The 21,699-nt window shown below is 39.9% G+C and overlaps 1 protein-coding gene across 6 annotated transcripts in view; it reads left to right on the plus strand.

Moving 5' to 3' along the window:
• ATP8A1 (ATPase phospholipid transporting 8A1) overlaps positions 1 to 21,699 on the plus strand; it is a 1,017,459-nt gene that overhangs the window by 603,794 nt on the left and 391,966 nt on the right. For all 6 annotated transcript variants that reach the window (XM_085642166.1, XM_085642168.1, XM_085642167.1 and 3 more), the window contains 3 exons: positions 6,851 to 7,023; positions 17,570 to 17,753; positions 21,428 to 21,538. In XM_085642166.1, the coding sequence (XP_085498292.1) occupies positions 6,851 to 7,023; positions 17,570 to 17,753; positions 21,428 to 21,538 (468 nt within the window). The remainder of the gene's footprint in view (positions 1 to 6,850; positions 7,024 to 17,569; positions 17,754 to 21,427; positions 21,539 to 21,699) is intronic.

The raw sequence follows: 21,699 nt of genomic DNA on the forward strand, positions 1-21,699 counted from the left end.
AACTATATGTGCAAATTTAGTGGTCATTTAAGTGGAATCTATCTGCCTGTAAATGACAACGCGCTCCCACACAATGCTGTAGATACATTAAAAAAATCACCCACCTCATGTCCATTAAAGCTAAGTGGGTCGTGAAGGTTTGCTGTTCTAAAAATTGATTTGTGGTGCCAAAAAGGTTATGAAGCACTTCACTAGACACTGATAAGACCAACCCCGTGGAATTGGAAGTTGAGTGTTGCTATCGCTGTGGAGTCACCAACATGTCTATCCTGTGCATGTGGAGGCAGAGGGTTACTCTCACACATGAAAACTAGTTGAATTACCTTTAGACCGATGTGTTTAAGATGGGAGGAATTTTGTAAGATCTGAGTAAAAATTCTCCCCAAGTAAGCGTATTCCCTTACGATCTCCAGGGGCGTGTCGTCTAATGTCCAGTTAAAGTGGAGACATTGCTTTCTCCCTCTAAAGGGAACGACCTTTGTTTTAGAAATGTTTGGAATGAGGACATTTTCTTTAGCATAATGATTTAAAGCATTTAAGTTTCTTTTTAGGCCTATGGGCGTGAGGTCCATGATCACTACGTCGTTGGCGTACATTAAAATGTGTATGTCACTTGAAGCTATTGTTGGCGGAGAATTATTAATTATTGGAAAACACTCTGGGAGGTCACTTATATAAAGGGAAAATAAAATGGGGGCTAGAACACAGCCTTGCTTTAATCCATTCCACGTGGGGATTAACCCAGTCAGTCCCTTTTCTTCACCCAATTGGACTTTACACCATGTTGAAGAGTGTAATGCTATAATTATGGTGAGTAGGTTGTTAGGTATTCCAAGCTTCACTAACTTAGTACAAAGGGTTGACCTATCTACCCAATCAAAGGCAGTGGTAAAATCGACAAAAACACAATATACAACCTACTGCTTTGATACTACGTATTTATCGATTGCTATTTGCAGGGCTGCGATGTTGTCCGTTACAGAGTACTTTGGACTGTAGGATATAAATCTTTGTAACACAAAAACATGTAAATAACTGTAAATGGACGGTTTGTGTGCAATATAGTTTTATCATCGTAAAACTATACGTCTGTGCAAATTTAGTGCCCATTTAAGTGGAATACGGCTGCCTGTAAATGACAATGCGCTCCCACACGATGCTGTAGTTACATTAAAAAATCACCCACCCGATACCCATTAAAGCTAAGTGGACCGTGAACGATTGCTGTTCTACAGATTGGGTTGTGGTGGCAAAACGTTTATGAAGCACTGCACTAGATACTGTTGAGACCAATCCCGTGGGATTGGAAGTTGGGTGTTGCTATGGCTATGAAGTCACCAACATGTCTATCCTGTGCATGTGGAGACAGAGGGTTACTTTTACACATGAAAACTAATTGAATGACCTTTCAGTGTGGCATCATACAAGCAGGTTGTGCATAGGTTGAACTGTCCATATCAGATTTTTCAGGAAATCTAGGGCCCCTCTCTGCAGCGTAGAGATTTGAATGATGGTAGGGTATGAATGACTACAAAGTTTAGGGTCTCGCCGCATATTACTTTATAACAAACATAATAATTTACAATCGTACATGACAAAGATGGGGGCTCTTTGCCGATAGGATTGAGCAGTTTGGGTGACAGGTCTATCAAGATGGTGAACATAGTAACTGGGGGGATTGATGCCTCCCCTCTCAATATATTTTGTTCATTGTCTATACGGACGGCTAGTATTTATTTGGTTCCTAGTACTCTCACTTAAGGAGGTAAGGGAGGTTAGTAAAATAGCAAAATCTGACATAACCATTATAAAGGAACAGGATGTTTTTGTTGCTTCTTGATGATCGCTTCTACTAATGTAAATGGTGAAGCTGATAGTGACTTCATGCAGGGTTATTATCTGGTCATACTCTTTGTTGGATATGAAGTCTTCCTCCTATCCTTCCTATAGGATTATGGACCAGATGTGTAACACCACTTAGGATTGGCAAACCCTGCAATTTGCTCAATTATAAAGGTTTTTACCGCTAATTAGCTTTTTTAAGTGTACTAAACCTGTTTTGCTATTCAGTACCAGGTTACCAAATCGCATAATGGGTTTAGATAGGCATAACAAATTACTATTTGGACGGGGATTTCTTAGCACGTCCATTATAAATAGCGATTCAGTATGGCATGTATCAATGTTTTGAGACGGAAATCCAATCACCAAAAAAGTTAGCAAAATTATTTTCCATTCTCAAAAAGTCAGGGCACTATTTGCAACTACTTTTTGAAAATGAACATTTCATACATCCCTTATGCATTTTATGTGTGGTAGAGGTGCCCTAGGTTCATCTTAATATTTGCATGGGTCTGCATAATCTAGGCCCTTGTAGTGATTTTTATAGTCAACTGTATTGGAGTCCATGTACATGAGATGTTTTGATTGAACTTATTTTCACATAGTCATAGGTCTCCTGAAGCGGCCTTGTCATCGGACAGTACAGAGTGGGGGGGGATACAGGATGCCTTGTAATGAGATTATGGTGCCGATTACGATCCGTTAAAAACCGCGTACGAACCGTCGGTCGGAGCGAATTCCCCGTCCGACTCGTACCCGGTTGTAAAACTTCACAAACATGGAATTACGATTCGCACGGAAACACCATTTCCGTACGAATCGTAAAAAACACCGACCGACGAAAATATACATACGAATGTGATCCGGGAATGCTGCGACGTGAAGTCGGGACGCTTTCAGGCAGCGTTTCACGAACCAGGAATTACGATTCGAACCGACAGCAGTCCGGACGGCAATATTTTCACGGCACCCAAAAAGTGCCGCAAAAGCGAAGTACGGCGCGAATCGACCAGAGTAGGTGGCCCGGTACGCGCCGACCCCCCCCCCCCCCCCAGCCCCCGTAGGTACGCGCCGACCCCCCCCCAGCCCCCGTAGGTACGCGCCGACCCCCCCCCCAGCCCCCGTAGGTACGCGCCGACCCCCCCCAGCCCCCGTAGGTACGCGCCGACCCCCCCCAGCCCCCGTAGGTACGCGCCGACCCCCCCCCAGCCCCCGTAGGTACGCGCCGACCCCCCCCAGCCCCCGTAGGTACGCGCCGACCCCCTCTGTGTGTACACCCGTGTACGGTGCGTACCCCCCCGTGTACGCTCGAGTCGAACCCCCCCGTGTACCCTCGAGTCAGACCCCCCCGTGTACGTTCGAGTCGTACCCCCACCCGTGTATGTACGGTGCGTACCCCCCCGTGTACGCTCGAGTCGAACCCCCCGTGTACGCTCGAGTCGGACCCCCACCCGTGTATGTACGGTGCGTACCCCCCCGTGTACGCTCGAGTCGAACCCCCCCGTGTACGCTCGAGTCGTACCCCCACCCGTGTATGTACGGTGCGTACCCCCCCCGTGTACGCTCGAGTCGAACCCCCCCCGTGTACGCTCGAGTCGGACCCCCCCGTGTACGTTCGAGTCGTACCCCCACCCGTGTATGTACGGTGCGTACCCCCCCGTGTACGCTTGAGTCGAACCCCCCGTGTACGCTCGAGTCGGACCCCCACCCGTGTATGTACGGTGCGTACCCCCCCGTGTACGCTCGAGTCGAACCCCCCCGTGTACGCTCGAGTCGGACCCCCCCCGTGTACGTTCGAGTCGTACCCCCACCCGTGTATGTACGGTGCGTACCCCCCGTGTACGCTCGAGTCGAACCCCCCCGTGTACGCTCGAGTCAGACCCCCACCCGTGTATGTACGGTGCGTACCCCCAGCGCGTAGCGCTGGGGGTACGCACCGTACATACACGGGTGGGGGTACGACTCGAACGTACACGGGGGGTCCGACTCGAGCGTACACGGGGGGGTTCGACTCGAGCGTACACGGGGGGGTACGCACCGTACATACACGGGTGGGGGTCCGACTCGAGCGTACACGGGGGGTTCGACTCGAGCGTACACGGGGGGGTACGCACCGTACATACACGGGTGGGGGTACGACTCGAGCGTACACGGGGGGGGTACGCACCGTACATACACGGGTGGGGGTTCGACTTGAGCGTACACAGGGGGGGTTCGACTCGAACGTACACGGGGGGGTACGCACCGTACACGGGTGTACACACAGGGGGGGTCGGCACGTACCTACGGGGGCTGGGGGGGGGTCGGCGCGTACCTACGGGGGCTGGGGGGGGGGTCGGCGCGTACCTACGGGGGCTGGGGGGGGGGGGTCGGCGCGTACCTACGGGGGCTGGGGGGGGTCGGCGCGTACCTACGGGGGCTGGGGGGGGGGGGGTCGGCGCGTACCTACGGGGGCTGGGGGGGGGTCGGCGCGTACCTACGGGGGCTGGGGGGGGGTCGGCGCGTACCTACGGGGGCTGGGGGGGGGTACGGCACGTACCGGGCACCTGTTTGGACGTCTCCATGGTTGTTATGGGAGTTCGGTGCGGACGGTCTTTTCACCATACGGTTGTACATTCGGACGCCCGGGATGGATCGTGATTCCCCGGTCGGAGTTCACCTTTCACGTTTGTACGGTGAATCGTACGAGGACGTGTCGGACACATTTTCCGACCCGAGGACGTGTGGGGAAATATTCCCAGTGCGGTTCGTATGGACTTTTTACCATGCGAATCGTGATTGCCAGTTCGTACGGCACTTGTACGATTCGTACGGTTAAAAAGACCCGATACGAGTCGTACGGGGACATTTTTTACCGGATCGTGATCGGCACCTTTATCTGTGGTCGCTGAAAGCATGTGATCTGCTTCATAAAATATAGTTTGGAATGTGTTATTATTGTTTACTTCTATGGTTTACTGTGCATTGTTCTAATAAATCTTTAAAACAAAAAACATTTGTTTTTGTTTTTCTTAGATTTTATACATAGAGATATATCAGCAGTACTAGCATTGCAATCCAAATAATTGTTTTACATTTTACCTGAATTTAAGTACAGCCAGCATCAAAAGCTGCACCTTGAATAAAAGAAGATATTTAGGAAAAGTGTAAAAGAGACCAATTCCAATTGCAGCAACAGCTGTGTAGCCCTAAAGTTGACCATTTACTAGGGTGGGTGAAACTTACAGAGTTACATAAAAACTCAGTGAGATTCTGCTGAGTTCTCCCAACGGGTGGAAAATATGCATGTTGTGCTGCAATCTAGCACCAGTAGTGTGAGCAGCGCTGAAAAATCAGTGCGAACGGCACCATGCTGTCCGCAGGATTGCGAGGCTGTTTGAGTTGATTTTGCTTCTGCTTGAGTAGAAAATCTACTTGAGTGCCAGCAAATCTACTAGAGAAGCAGCCCTCTGACCCCGACCACCCGTGTTAGAAAATCTCGCTGGGGATGTCAAATTTTGCTCACCAACTCGCATTTATGGAGCCTCGTGGGAAAACAATTCTGCCATGCGGTAATTGATGGAATTTGCCTAGAACTCTGTGTTACAAGAGTAACGCAGAGTCTCAAAAAATCCACAAATTCCGCAGGCGGACTCCTGCCATTTACATGTTGTTACTTAAGATCTGCACAATACAGTTAACAGTGTCAAGTACTGATGGAGACAGCAAGAAGAAAGATTTAGTTTGAATTGAAATTGAGGTATAGTGAATTCATTAAGTAGACTATTTAATCATCCAGTTTATATGAATAGTGTGCAAAGGTATTCAAAGTCACAGATTGTTATGTAATGCTATATTTATGCTCATTGGTTTTACAGTTGTTTCAAACAAAGCCTGGGTATGTCCAAAATATGTATTATTGTTGTTATACTTTGTAATAGTCCCATGTAGTGCCTCTAGGTGTTTAGGTATCACCGTTGTAAGTTATCTTTATTTCAAGCAAAGATTGTTTATATCTCTCATATGCTGTTTTAAAAACCTTCCTTTGTGCTGGGTATTGGAGCTTACAAGAATTCAGGTCAAATTAGTCTTGTGAAACCGAGAGTAAGAACCTGATTTGTTAATATACCCACACCTACAGCACTTTAAGCTTTTGTAGGCAAAGCGGATAAAAGAAAGGAACATTTATCAACTCTAACCTCCCATATGTATGGGTAGGTTACCTTAAACTCCCTCAGCCTATTTTTGCAACTGTGTGTCTCATACATTTCCTATTTTATTAACAAGTTGGACCATATGTGCTGTTAGAAGGCAGAATCCTCCCAAACAAGACCTTTCAACAAATCTCACAACTTTATACCATTTCGAAAAATTGGCCACAACTGCTTTGTAAAACAAATGTATTGGTATGTTCTCCAAAATATATGCTTTTTGTTTCCCCTCAAAATGTGCCCTATTACTGGCAATTTTGATGTTGCGTAATTACATTTTTATATTTTAATTACATGCAGTTGTTAATTATTTTATTCATCAGGTACTAAAAACATGTTTTACCGTTCTTTAAGTGTATTTCTATGAGTGAGCTGTGCAATGTTTGTGACATTATGAAAGTAGTAACTCTAAAACCTTTAGCCTTAAGCCTACCAACAATGCATAAAGTTACCCTTTCCTTGGTGAATCAGCTCCATTGTGACTTTTTACATGATACTCTTAGAGAAAACTCTGGATTCTAGTCTTCCTAGTATATGAGAAAGGCACCTTTGTTCTTAATCACTATAGTTATAGATTGTGAAAGCTCATGGCTTTGGAATTGATTCTAGTGCTATCAATGTGATTTTTATATGTGGAAATGAAGTTAATTATATATGGTACTCTTATTCAGCTGTTTGACATCAACATTTTTGCTGCATTTACTTTAAATTCTGATATTGACTTTTGAAACATTTTAAATCAATGGATAACATTCAGTTGATGCTCTGTCTACTTATGAAAAGTAATGACGATGTGTTTTCTTATCCATGTCTTTCAGGCCACACGGGAGATTCTCAGTCATCACTGTGTTACACTAGGTGATGCTTTGAGGAAAGAAAATGACTTTGCTCTTATAATTGATGGCAAATCACTCAAGTATGCATTGACGTTTGGTGTAAGACAGTATTTCCTTGATCTGGCCTTGTCATGCAAAGCAGTTATTTGTTGCAGGTAAGCCTATCTGTTAGAAGATGTTCAGATTGACATCTGTGACACTGTCTTTGTTGCAACTCGTTTTTGTGCCACAATAAATTCACAATATAATTGGCCCGTATGTTCCTCCTGTTTATGTACCACCAAATACCTTTTATATCCTTACCAATGTAAATATTAGCACAGCAATAGGCCACTCCTCTGCTACCTCAGTTTGTTCTACAGTGCACACGCTTATCATTCTTAAGCACACCAGATTTAATTGGCTCAAGATTGTGCAGACCTCTCTTTGCGTGCAATAGTGCATCTGTTTCAGATTTTCTCATTATACCCAAACATATCAATTTCAATAAGAGAAGTATTTACATTTGTTTTGTGTTGTAATTACGTTACAATGCAAAATAAATCCAGTGTACAAAATATATTGAGTGACAAATTTTGCAGTATTGATGCACTACTTTTTAAAATGAACTTCCAGTTGGCCAAACCTGTATAGCAATCATGACAGTTTTAACAAATCTTTATGGGTTGATGGTGAAGTCTTTAATGGCCAATTTGGGGTCTTGTATAAGCAAAACAGCCATGATAGGAAGAACTCTAGACACTACACTACAATGAAATCTCCTGTCCTCTGCACCAAGGATGATGCCAATTTAGTGCAAGCCATGTAGGTTTGGCAGTTATAAATGTTTATCATCTCCACAAGGAAAGTATCCTTGCACTGTAGTGGTTCCATATATTAAAGGAGGCCTTATCCGGTTTGATGTATTTCCTGCAATTTGAACTCAAACCCGTTATTTTCGTAAGTGATTTCATTGTTAATATTTCATCAACTGTATCTATTCGTGACAAATTCTCTTTCAGCAGTAAGATAGACATCAAGTTGTTCTTCAGTCCTTATTGGATACAAAACCAGCATGAATATAATAGGCTTAGATTCTACTTTCTACTCTTTTATTATGAATAGCAAAGTACACCAGTTTGAGAAAGTACATTTGTATATCAATCTGTAAATGTTAGTGGCAGGGCTGTCATCTCTAAACAGTTATTCCTATCATGGTTGAATTCTGATTGTTCTTCTACATGTAGAGTGGTACTTCACACCAAGTACAGAACCCGGAGCTATACCTAGAATGGCAATAATTATGTACTGGTCTAACAAAATTACTAGGGTTCTTATGAAATTTGCGTACTGTTATTGCTGGGCTTGATAGCCAGAAAGAGTGGGAGCTGATTCTGCAAGAGGATAGTAAATGGAGAAATGCATCATCAGCCAGGGAGAAGATTTTTTTTCTGACTACTGGCAAAACATGCAGTGTAGAGGCTACTAATTAAAAAGGAACTAATCCAACTGAAAATTGATGCACCCCTGTGGTATTCAGTTAGACGAACTCAATATATCTTCATGCAAGTGAAAGCTGAACAAACCTTCCTGATCATGAGGCAGAATTAATATTCTCCATGTGCTAGGACTTGAGTTGCACATTACCATGCATTGTGATTTCTCCTAATTGCACTTTAATTAGTTGCCAGGAATGATGTTTATCTACTCTATTAGCCAACAAAGACTTGCTCCTCCAGTGTTTTTAGATATCTTATTGCAGTCAAATGCTAAGATGATCCTGTGTTATAAGTCATGGTATTGACATTGCAGTCTTTCGCTTTTGACTTCCCCTTTCCACTGCACACGAGGTGAATTGTTATATGTTGTATACATTTGCTGACTAGCTTTATTCATACAACAGCTTTAATTCCTTTCTAATACCAGGTTGCTGCATATCATAGCACTTTCAGAGTTGGGTGATGGATCTACTTTATGGAAATCTAGGATGGAAGGTTGAAAAATGTTCCCATTTACCTATTTCTTTAAGATAAACATTGACTGCACATCATAAAAAAATACATTGCTGATGATATTTGATCAATACATACAAATAAAAGTTTATAACTACAAGGTATATGCAAATTTGAAAATGTCAGTTTGAAAGTCAGTCAATTCTTTTGTTCATGTAGTGTCTGCAATTTCCTCCTGGAGGTCCTACTTAAAATTGTCTGACCAACATCCTCCATCATGTTATTTTCCTGCAAACATCCACATCGTAAAAAGAAAAAACATACATTTCTAGTGGTGGTGGGTTGGTGTCTCACTTCTAAGGAGTAACATCCAGAAGAGGCCGATGGAATCTGGTTCATTTAAGTGATTTTAAATTTTGAGGTGAATACAAATCCATAAGATTGTTGTGTGCTTATCTCTACCTGGTGTTTTTCTTGGCTGAAGTACTATTTTTCAGTGTAACTAAAAGACTAGTCCAGCTTTTAATGTACACACGTTTAGCTTTCAGAGGCTCAACAGAATCCTGGTTTCCACAGCTCCCTTTGAGTCTGTTGTTAGAACTCGATTTGTTTTACAAACTGTTATTCCAGCATAGAAATCACTTGTCAGAAACTCCTTCTAAAGGAACCATGGATCATCTCCTGAAGTGAATCTGCCTAAAATTGTTGGAGATACCTCAGAGAGACAAATGTTTGTGGCCCTCAGGGAATCCTCCCTAAAAATGTTTTTACTTTTGAAAGACTAGTGCAGGAAGAGCGTTAAAACTGTTTAAGAATATTCAGATGAAAAACACATCATGATTTCTCCCTCTGGCAATTGTGGGTTTGTGGCAGTTATGAAAACATTTGCTGATCTACCAGACACAGTAAAAGAAGTATGACACAGGCTGCTGGATATTATGTAATGTTTCCTGCTGTGACATTAAAACAAACCACAGATGATAACGGCCTTATTGAGCATGATTACTTTGTTTTCATCACCACCAACGTTAGCACAATTTACATGTTTTATTTACTGTCACTTATTGAATCCTTCTGTCTCTTACTTAACAAACCAGATTACCAAAAACTGTCCTGAGTGCTGATATTTAGTCGGTTTCCTAAACAAAAGTGTGGGCAACTACACTTTTTCTCTTAATAAAGTGTAAAAATGTGGACAGAATTGTGGGATGTGGCATGCTTATCCCAGTGTGAAGTACAGAAGGTGTGATTCCGGCCAGCTGATCTGAAGCCCTTAAAGAAAACTGCTTATTCTCTGTAATCCTTTATATTTCTTTATTTGGCTGGGTGTACATGTCCACTCAGCTTTTTAGTCAGAACCTCACATTGGTAGGTGAAGTACCACCCCAACATCATCTGTTCACGTGAAGGAGGGCCTTGAACTGCAAGCATTGCAAAGTGTTTCCCTACCCCGGTTGAGATTAGTTAGGGTGATGAGATATTTTGCATCCACCCATTAACCCATCCAGTTCTAATCTGTACTTGTTAATGAGTGCTGGTTGTCCCTGGGTGCTTCAATTAAGGTTGCCTGAACAGCACTTCCTGTGCTTATCATTACTTTCATAGTGATCCGTTAACCTGTACCGGTGCAGAAAGTATCAAAAACATGTGGAAGAGTTTATACTCCTCTCCTTCCGTTTGGTCTTTAATATTTTGGGGACAATTGGGAACAATATGACTCAATTACCTACCATTGAGAAGTCCAGTGATTGGAGAAAGTGAAAGTAGGTGATGGCGTTCACATCATTCTCTGGATAACAAGAGCAAGGCCTCCCTTATAATTCCTTTGCGTATTCCTATAGTCGGTTGTTCTTCCTGAAGTCACCCTCTTGGATGTAGGGTATAAACATTATGTCCCTTGAGTTTTTCAAAAAGTATACAAAACGAGGGGGACCTGGGGCACAAGAAGGTCCAGCATATGCGCCCCAAGAGGTAAACTGTGAAATGAGAGGTATGCAGTTCCTATGGAAAAGGAGTGTGGGAGTTGTTAACAGGTAAACACTAGAGGGGAGCACTCCTTATAGGAGCAAGGGCCCCGAGGAGTGTCATGCTTCATCATCGGGCAGCTCCCCGTTGGGCCGGCGCTGCAATGCCTCCGCGTCCCGCGGAGGGAGCATCTTTGCCAGAGTTCTTTTCTTTTCGGCAATGATAACTATGGGTGTTAGATGAGTGTAGGGAATGTAGAGGGTTAGTATTGTGTAGGGAAAGTATAATTTAAAAATAACTATGAGAGTCCATCAAACCTATTTTAATTGGCGGGTTCATATGTTATAATAAAAACCTTCAATGTCACAAGAAATGGATATAATGGTCCTTTCTGGCGTGTGCTAAGTAAGGATGTGGGTCTGCATGTCTCCTGCCTCTTAATGTCTGAGTGATCATGGCATTTCTTCAGGACCAGTAAACCCTTATCTACTCACTGAGGGGTGATTAATGCAAGTGTGTGAAACCATTCCCTCCCAAAATCACACCATGAGTTGTCGTGTACCTTCAAGGTAAGAACCTGTAGACATCACCCTCTTGGATTTAGGCTGAAAACATTGTGGCACTTGAGTTTTTTTTTAATTAGTCACAATATTTAAATTCTCTTATTCTTTACCTTCCAAGTGCTGGCTTATCCATACTTGGATTCAACTATGAAGGAAGTCACCACATTGCTGAGTTTGGATTATGTGCATGTAGATGATTTGCATGTCAACCACCTTATCCACAATAGTGGTACACTAAATGATGCCCAGTGTAATACTGCTTGTTTTGCTTCCTGCTCAAAGTAAACAAAAACAATCCTCCTTCCAGAAATTCAGGAAATTGAAATCTATTGATCTCAAACTTGTTTATTGCCAAGTTGAAAGCTGCTATATATTTCTCCAATTATTCTTTCTGTAGGATTTGTGCTGATTCATAGAATTTCACCAGCAACTGTTGGTAAACAGCAGCATGCTCCTGAAGGCAATGTGTCCCAGTGTCAAACTGAGAGTTCTTCCATAGTGGGGTGCAGGACAGATTTGTTGGTCTTCTAATCCCACATCTGACACCACTTTTAAAACAGCAAAGTTGTATTGCCTTTTCAAAGAGCGTATTCCAATGTCAACAATGTGCTCCAATGTAGGACCTTTTTCAGCATCCCATTAGGAGTCACCAGTAACCCCGTCCACCTTACTTGACAGTGTTCACAGGTCAATTCATTGGCTACGTGGCTGTAAGCTTTAAGTTCCTCTTTTAAGTGCTCACACCAGGCCTAGATCAAGATCCCCCGTCGATATCAAACTCTAATGGACCTTTTTATCATTCAGAAAGAAAAGAAAAGAAAATGAGAGGGACCCTTTCTTCACCAAAGGAATTCTGTATTCAACTAAGAAAATGCGTTCTAATTCTAGACCGGCTGGAACTGCGTGGACGTAACCTAGTGCTGCAAACTCAGGACGGAGGCCTAATAAAAGTGTGGTATAATTCAATAACCACTTATGGGAAAACTAATGACATTGGTTGTAATAAAGGAAAGATACCCCATCTACTAGAAGGCCCTGTAACCAGAAATCTTTGAATTTCAGTTGTTCATCTACAATTGGGGAAATTAACTGTAGAAGGAATCTTTGTACGATTAAGGAGATCCACATATTTATAAACAAGGACTACCAGCAAAATCAGAAGGGAAGGTGTATGATATTGATTTTGAAATATACAAAATGCGAGTTATTATTATGGTCTTGATAAAGATAGTGCAAACCTGAACGATACCATCGAAATGCGTCGACGCTTAAGGTTCCTAATCTGTGACGTGGGTTGGCACAACAGATGAAATATCCTCAATCCATCGTGTCCCAGCCCTAATGAAGTACTGTCACAGATAGGTTGTGTTTATGACAAAGTGTATTGTCTTGTGGATACTCTCTATCCCTTTCTTTCTTCATCTTTATTTGCAGTGTCCTTTTGTATTAAATGTATTTTTATGCAACAACTATGTGATTTAATTATTTATGAATACGTTTTTTTAGCAAATCTCACAAACTGATCATTCTTTTTATATGTGTTGAAATATAGGACGCTAAAAGAAAATATTTTTTTTAATAAAGTACTTTTTAGAATTATATATGTACATCTGCGTAGTGGCACACTATCTAAAAGTGTATACTCTCCCTTGGTTCACTGACACAACATCGAAGTGAAACATATTGATGTAAAAAATGTAGGAAACAAAAATATGGACTCCTATACTTAAACAGGTAACTACAAAAAAATCAACTAAGAAATATCAATGTAAAAAATATATATATATGTATAAACTATTGACTTTTTTATAAATATAAAATATATATATAACAAAATAAAATAAATTTTATATACATTTTAATAAAATATAACATAAACTTAATAAAAAATAAACACACAAACATAATAATTTAGAAATATATTTACTTTACAACAGTAAACCATTATTTTTAATTTGGTAAAAGTTTAAAATAATATAACAATTAATATATATTAATGATTTAATATATAAAACAAAAATCTATAATAAATTAAAACATTGAACTATTAAAAAACATTTAAACTTAAATTTCACAATACAATCAGTAGGGAAAGTGTTGGATAGCAAAGGGGTAAAGTTAACTATTCCCACTCCAGTGAGTGCAAAAGTAGAGTAAGTGTTGAATATCGGAGGAATTCAAATTACTATTCCCACTCCAGTGAGTGCAACAGTAGGGAAAGTGTTGCATAGCAAATGGGTAAAATTTACTATTCCCTCTCCAGTAAGTGCAACATTAGGGAAAGTGCTGGATAGCGGAGAGACAAAAATTACTGTTCACACTCAAACAGTTTTATATATATATGTATATATATATATATATATATATATATATATATAAAATATTAAAAGAAATCATAAACCTAAATAAACAATATTTAACAAATGAAAAAGCAAATATATTAAATAAAAAGAAAACAATATTAATTACACATAACAAAAACCTAAAAATAATATATGAAATAAAATACATTTATAAAAAATAATTCTTTTCAACTAGAAAATATTTACAAACAAAAAAATTATTTAATACATAAATGTATTTATTTCATATCCTACCCTATAACACCACACCAATAACAAAACACTCCAACATTTTTAATTAAATGTACTTCCATAATTAACGTAATTAATAATCAATTAAAAACATATTTAAAAAAAACGAATTAACATTAATTGACCACACACTCTTTAACACTATAATATCCACAACACACACAAAAATTAAACTATAAATTAATAACACAATTAAAACATATTTTTTAATTAAAAACTATTACAATTAACAACTAATAATAAAGTAATTAAAATGTATTTAATAAATATCAAATAATTAACATTAACTATATATTAATTAAATACAAATTACTTCCCACCCTTTATTCCTATAAACACCACAACACACACCTAAAATTACACAATTACCATAATTAAGTACAAATTTAATAATTAAAATTAACATCCTATTATTAATTCATCAATTAAAAATAAATGACTTCCCACCCTTTACGCTTACAAACACCACAACACCCACCTAAAATAATTACACAATTACCATAACTACCAATTAATTAACAACCAATTATTATTAATAATAAATTACTTTACTCATTTAAACTATAACAGCTAAATCAAAAAAATATTAGTGAATAAAAAATCATCAATAAATGTAATATCATCAAATTACTTCCCACCCTATTCCCCTTTAAACCCACAACCCGCTACAGAACTAAAAACGCAAAATTCAAATAAAACAAAATTGATAACCACTAAAAATATAGCACTTATATTAAAAATACAAACAATTCATATACAAAAAACATACATCACATATATATAAAATATATACTAAAATACATAACATTAAAAAAACGATATTTAACAACTATATTTTTGCAAACAATATTAAACACTTCGATATTACTTACCTTAAGTCTATATTCTTGACCACAATATTCTTGCTGATGATATTTCTGAACACGATATTGACTCGATATTTGTGCAACTCAATATTCTATCTCTGCACCCTCTCCCTTGTCTGTTGTAGAGTGAAGTGGCATATGAGTGATAGGTGTTTGAATGATAGGTTATGGGAATGAGGTAAATTTGGTTTTAATATGAAATGAGTAGTGGTCTGCCAAAGGAAAAATATATTTTATTACCTTTTGACTGTTAGCCTTTTCCATTAGCTGATCTCTGATAATTCCGTATTTGCAGTCTCTGTAGTTGCATGTGACAGCCAATGCTCTCAAAGCCTTTCTAAAATAACATTCTGCCAGGACTATACCACTTGTCAAATGGTTTTCTGATAATTGCATAGTCACCTACTGCGTCAAGAATCGGCCACATCTACAGTGTCTGCCCCTTCTTCGCCTGTGCGCATTTTTACTACATGCACTGGTGGTTTTTAAAATACTCCTGCCTTTGAGGCCCAAGGTATGGATTAACAATGCTTCCTTCGTTATTATTTTCTTTTCTAGAAGTGAAAACGTCCCAGTCTATTGCATCATTATATGCTTCAAAGACCTCCTTCTAACGCCCCCGTTAAAACGTGGTATCACTAGGAATGCTAAGAAAGGAGACGGTGAAGCAAACCCTTCTATTATGATTGCACTGGTTCCTGCAGAGATTGTTCATTGTCTAGCTCGCTATAACGGGCTTCCACCACTTCTACTTTTTTATTTTTGCCACTTAGGTTATGTCTGCTGCTTTTATTTGTTTATTAAAATACCTTTGGGAGTTTGTAGCCTCCATTAGTCATGCCACCCACCTGAAACAGACAACTGGCACACCATTACACTATTCCTTACTGCCTCCCTTCTCACTTCACAGTTTATCGAAGGTTCGTCAGGTTGCAAAGTCATTTTTTTATGTGCATCCTGAGCCGTTGCATCAAGTATTTGAACATTCTGGTTGTGTAATAGTGTTCAAGCATCAGCACATCTACATCATATACCACTGCTTACCTGTATGATACAGCATGCTGGATCTCCCAATTTTCAACAATGACACCCCATGATCAGTTCTTTACCTTGGTGCAGTGTGCACACAATGTATCAAGTGTGTCAGGATATGACTGACATGTGAGTTGCTAGGTGGCCTTGCCAATAATTGATCGTTTGGGGGAATAGGACTAAGGGCCCAATTACAACTTTGGCGCAATGGCGCCTGCTCAATGCCAGCTCTGCTGCACCAAAGCCGTGCAACGACCGCCAGCAGTATTAAGAGTAAAAAATGTGTAACTTGTAATACTGCCAGCGGTCTCTTGCTCTTCCCATTACTGTGCCTGGAAAACAGGCACTGCAGTGGGAACGGCAAACAAGTTCCAGCATGGTATGGACAGTGACGTCCTTGCTGTGCTGGAGCTTTGTGGGAATACAGACAAGGGGCACGTGTTGTGCCCCCCTGAATGTATCTCCATGGCAGGGGCTATGAGAGCCCTGTGGGGCCCCCTTTGTTCTTGCACTGCCAGCCTTTCATGGCAGGGCTCTGCCATAAAAAGGCTGGCAAAGCAAGAACTTGTAATATGCTGAGCGGGACTGCGCCAGCCCCTGCTCCGCATATTGTGGTGTGGTAGCTGCGCCACCACCAGTGAACGACTGTTCCCTGGCGCAGCCGAAAGTCCGCCTCTGGTACGACTTTGGAAGTCTTAATTGGCACGACGGTGGACCACCAATGCTGCGCCACCGCGCCACTCGTAATCAGCCCCTACGTTTTTCCAGGTTGTGCCCTAAAATGGCCATGGTTATCTATGTCCAAATTCTGTACGGTACAGTCGCAAGAATCCATAATGGTGCAGCGACACAACAGGTCCTCTCAGTCTCCGGACCCTGAGACCAGTTGCATCCACTGACTGTACGTCGCAAGTGAGAAGATGACAGAAGGCTCACAAATGATAAACCTGTATATATTGTAGTAGAACAGGAGAAAGCACCACCTATCCCCTAAAAAGCAGCAACTGCTTCGGTTGAGAACCCTAACATTAAAAGATCTACACACAGCTCAATTGCATCATAGACAGTAAGAACCACGGATGTGCATAAGGATTACTAAAAACGAACAACAGCATATCTGACAAGCCCCAAAAGACTCTTAAGTCAAATTGATTTATTTCATGCAAAGTTAATAAACACCATTGCATGGATGAATATACACAAGTTAAAAGTGTCATCTTACAAAGTTACAAGCAGCATTTTAAATCAGGTAAAAATAGCTTTGCCAGTAATAGCCGTCATATAGTGCCTTCCAATTTCTTTTCACATGCCATATGTTGGATCCGGTATTGTGTGCTTTTAAATATTCTCAATAATTCTTAATGGCCATTCTCATCTGTAATCGCTTATTAAAAGAATGGAGAAATTGTGTTTTCCCGGGTACTGGACACCTCCATATGCCCTGAGGGTGTAGAGAATTGGCTTCTCAGGGAATGGAATTCTCATTGTGAGCTAAAAAATGTTACATGTCGAAATGTACATTTCTACCTAATATAGTTATGAGTGTATATTGCCTAGTAGGGGTGCCTCTGTAACCTGGACTGTCATAATTCTTTTAGACTGCTCCTGGTGATATTTATGAACCCACAGAAAGTAAGAATTCTACTGCAGTCATAAGAGAGATTCTAAGTGTACATTTTATGTTTTTTTTAAAATAACTTTGTGATTTGGCTACCAATCTTAAATCACAATTTTTTCATTTTTTTTTTAGAGTGTCTCCACTTCAGAAGTCTGAAGTTGTGGAAATGGTGAAGAAACAAGTCAAAGTAATTACTTTGGCAATAGGTGATGGTGCAAATGATGTGAGTATGATACAAACAGCACATGTTGGTGTGGGCATAAGTGGAAATGAAGGACTACAGGCCGCTAATTCATCAGACTACTCAATTGCACAGGTATGTCTATTTATATGTTGAGAAACCTACAAAAAATATGGGTTAAATGAGAATGGGACACGTTTTCATACATAAGTTCCACAGAGGTTCATTTAATGATCATAGTGAGGTTCATTATGCAAACATACTCCTTAATAAGAAAGAACCGAACAGCTGCTTACCCAAAAGTCTCACCTATGGAGATAGAGTTACTTTTTTGAAAATTTCACTCTGAGTTTTTGCAGATTTAAGATACTCCTTTTTATGTATTGAATGCAGATAGCTTGAACTGTAATAATGTTACAGTTCATTGCCTACAGTAACAATAAAATAATACATAGAGCTAGCTTTCTTTGGGAAAAATCATTCCTTGATGGACACCTATACATGTACATGTGTGGTGATTGATCGGTGAACATTTTCGAATGGTTTTCCCAAAGAAAACATTTTTCAAGATGGCGCCTGTGAGTATGCTTGCATTGTGATGCACCAGCGGCCATTTTTTTTTTTCATTTTTATGTTTGAGCCATGGTAACACAAACAAGCGTTGAACAAGCTAGTAGCTCATCACTCGCCCTTTCAAGGCGAGACACATTGGCTTTGTCAGTGCTTGATTACAGTAGTCTTAGCTTTTAGTTTAAAAGGAATTCCTGAAAGTCACACGCTGGAATTGATATAATTTGTTTCTTTTTTGTGATTTATTTTCTGCTTTTTATTTTCCCCGTTTCCATGGAATTCAGATGCTTTAGCATCTAGCAAGGGAAGAGCATAGGACTCTAGTGCTTCTTTATTTCACTAGCATGATTTCATATAGTGTATCGTTTATATTGGCAGTTGCATTATACATATATTATATATTTTGTTTTGCTGTAGATGGTATAAGAAACTCAATTTATATAATTCATTCCCATGGTCTTCAGTATTAGAATTTTAACATTTTGGTATAATGGCTGTAATGATGATCAGTATTGCTAATATTTATGATCATTCTTACCTTGAAGAGGTGTCTGCTGCTTTGTCTGTTCTATTCTTGAATCTCTCTAGACACCTGTAGGTTTAACAAAGTCAGTAAAGTTATAGTATCCAATTTCCTAATATATCTTTCCTGAGTCATAAGAATTTCTTTTCATTGTTCTGCTACCATCATGCTGCCACCATGGTCCTGTCATGGGTCTAGGATTCCTAAAAGGATTCAATTCTGTGACTTAGGGTGCTCACTTAATTTGAAGAGTACTAAGGCTGTCTAGGAGCTTTGTGATTCTTTTTATTGGACTTTTTCACTAAAACCAGAGAATTACAACCTGCCACACTTCCTTTCAACTAAACCATTTTCAACCACTGTAGACATGTAAATTTGTGAGACTCATTTTGATATGGGGGGGGGGGGGGGGGAGGGAGGGGTTTAGTTTTCCCAAATTCCATGCACTATTTTAACACAGGTTTGTGAAGACTACTTTACTAACACTGATATTTGCCTTTGTAAACTCAAGGATTTTTACCAAAGATCAGTCATTAATAGAGACCAGTTTGTGCTGTTAGAGGACAGTTATATATTGCGACCTGTACTAAGAATAGATACGTCAGTATTGCAGTGGACGTTCACAATTTCTATACAATACTGATCATGCTTCACGACTGTGTTTTGTTAACTTTAATTGCCTTAGAACCTACTTCAACACAGGGCTACATACCTTACTTTCGTTCCTATTACGTATATTGTCTGTTGCACGTTCAGAGCAATCTGCCTCAGCTGGCCTCATATATATTTTCACAGGCCATACATGATGGCGCTGCATGTAAAGCTTTTGTCTCTGTTGGTTCAGAAAGTTTATCCTGAGTCCAGGATAAACATCCAATTGGAATGTCCAGTATTTCCAGTTGTGATGTCAGCTGTGCCTTACAGGCATTTAATAACCCTCACAAGCTTTCTTCCACCTAAGCAACATTTTCTCAATTGAACGTTTACGGTGAAGTTGAGTAGCTCTGGAGAGTTGTTCCAAAGTACCAGGGAAGGTTGTTCTTATGTGCATCTGAAAAAGCAGAATAGCAGCCACACCCATCCTCATCACGCATTTGTCATAGAGTACAGTGGAATGGAAGCTTCATCAAAACTTTTAGCTTGTACCCATGTATCATTTATATTTACTTATATATTCTAAGTATTTAAGATAGTGCAGACTGATAGTCAAAGAGATGCATAGCACTTTGTGTACAACATTATTACAGTAGCAGCATCTCAGGCATTTTGGTGCTTTACATAAGACGATATGTGTAAGTGCTCCCAACCATATAGAAAAGACCAAGATATAATGGGAAGAGTAGTTGAAAACATGGTGTTGATGCAATTCTAGGTAGCACACAAACATTGCTGTGCTCATATTTCTAACAGTAACAAGAGAAATAGAATTTCCCCAAATCACACAATGTTTGGACGAAGTAAAGAAGCCAGGATTCGAAACCTGTCTCTACTTTTGAGGGCCACCTTGCCACTAGGTTGTGTCTCCTAGAAATATTGTGGTCTACATATTCAGTTTTTATTGTCCCGATAAAGGCCTCTGACCTGTAGGGGCTCCACGGAATGGCTGAAACATATCGACTTTAATTATGATGTTGGGTCAGTTTATAACTCTAGACAGCCCTGCATTGTTTATTGCCTTATTAGGGGCACCATCATTATATTAGATTTTTTGGTGACCTGCTCGATAATTTTACCTCAGCCACACTCCCCCTTCTAAAAACACTTCTAAGAGATTTCACAACATAGTTGAGCCCATCCAAGCATGAATCTATGTTGGATATGGACTAGACCCTAACTGAAATCGTTCTGTCTGTAATCAGATGGATTGGCATTTTTGTTACAACATCTTTTTTTGCGGCTGTACCCGTGTGTTGTCATAGATCTCAAATTGTTATCTGCTTAATTATTATTCATCAGGCACTTCACTTAATGAGCCCCTGCGATTGTACAATTAATTTGCATCAAACAAGGTAACTTGTTAATGCATAGATGACATCTAAAATTGCACTCCCATTTGCGAATGCATTGGTTTCCTGTAGTTTATGAATATTTTAGGGCCGTGTTGTAAGCCTTTTCAGACGAAGCTCCCGCCATTCCTCTGAGACATCGGGCATATGGATGATCTTTAATTTAGCAAACATCCGAAAACTCTTATTTAATTGCATTCTGTGCAACCACTCTTAGCTTTCTCGTCTGACTTCCCACTGTAAAGTTCTCCATTCACTAACCACTACAACGAGGATATGCTGATGTTCATCTCTGTAACCTACTACATTGTGCAGCTTTCCATAATTTACCTCTTTAATACGTCTTTACTCACTTTTTAACCTTGTTTCCTCCTGTAAAAGTACCCCAGATCCTTTTACTTACTCTCCCTGTCTACCCTCTATCTAGTTCAGCTATTTCCCCCCAATGTATTTGTAAAGAGAAAGACCTGTTTATGATTGTAAATTGCACTAATACCCTTCCTTGGAAGAACGGTCCTTTAGGAAAGCATTTTTAAAATATTCACAAGAAACAGTTTTACTTGTATGAAATAGTACCGTTTTTTTATTATTTGTATTACATTTTTCTTGTTTGAATTTGCTAAGCAACAATTTCCTCTTGTAATACTTTATAGAAGTACACTATATGATATATGTACAGTATTGACCATGTTTTCAATTTTTACTTGTAGTTTAAATACCTGACGAACTTGTTATTGGTTCATGGGGCCTGGAACTACAACAGAGTATCTAAGTGCATCCTGTACTGCTTCTACAAGAATATCGTTTTATATATTATTGAGGTAACTTTCCAATAAACATTTTGCTACATTATACAAATGTTATTGTAGGTCATCTATGGGGGGGGGGGAGGGTGTGTGTGTGTGTGCGTGCGTGTATCACACACACAGGTTTGCTAAGGAACCGTGCCTGATGGCAGTCATGAAGCAGATAGCTCTACTAT

This window comes from Triturus cristatus, chromosome 2_2 (genome assembly GCF_964204655.1).
Source record: "Triturus cristatus chromosome 2_2, aTriCri1.1, whole genome shotgun sequence".
NCBI classification, from domain to species: Eukaryota; Metazoa; Chordata; class Amphibia; order Caudata; family Salamandridae; genus Triturus; species Triturus cristatus.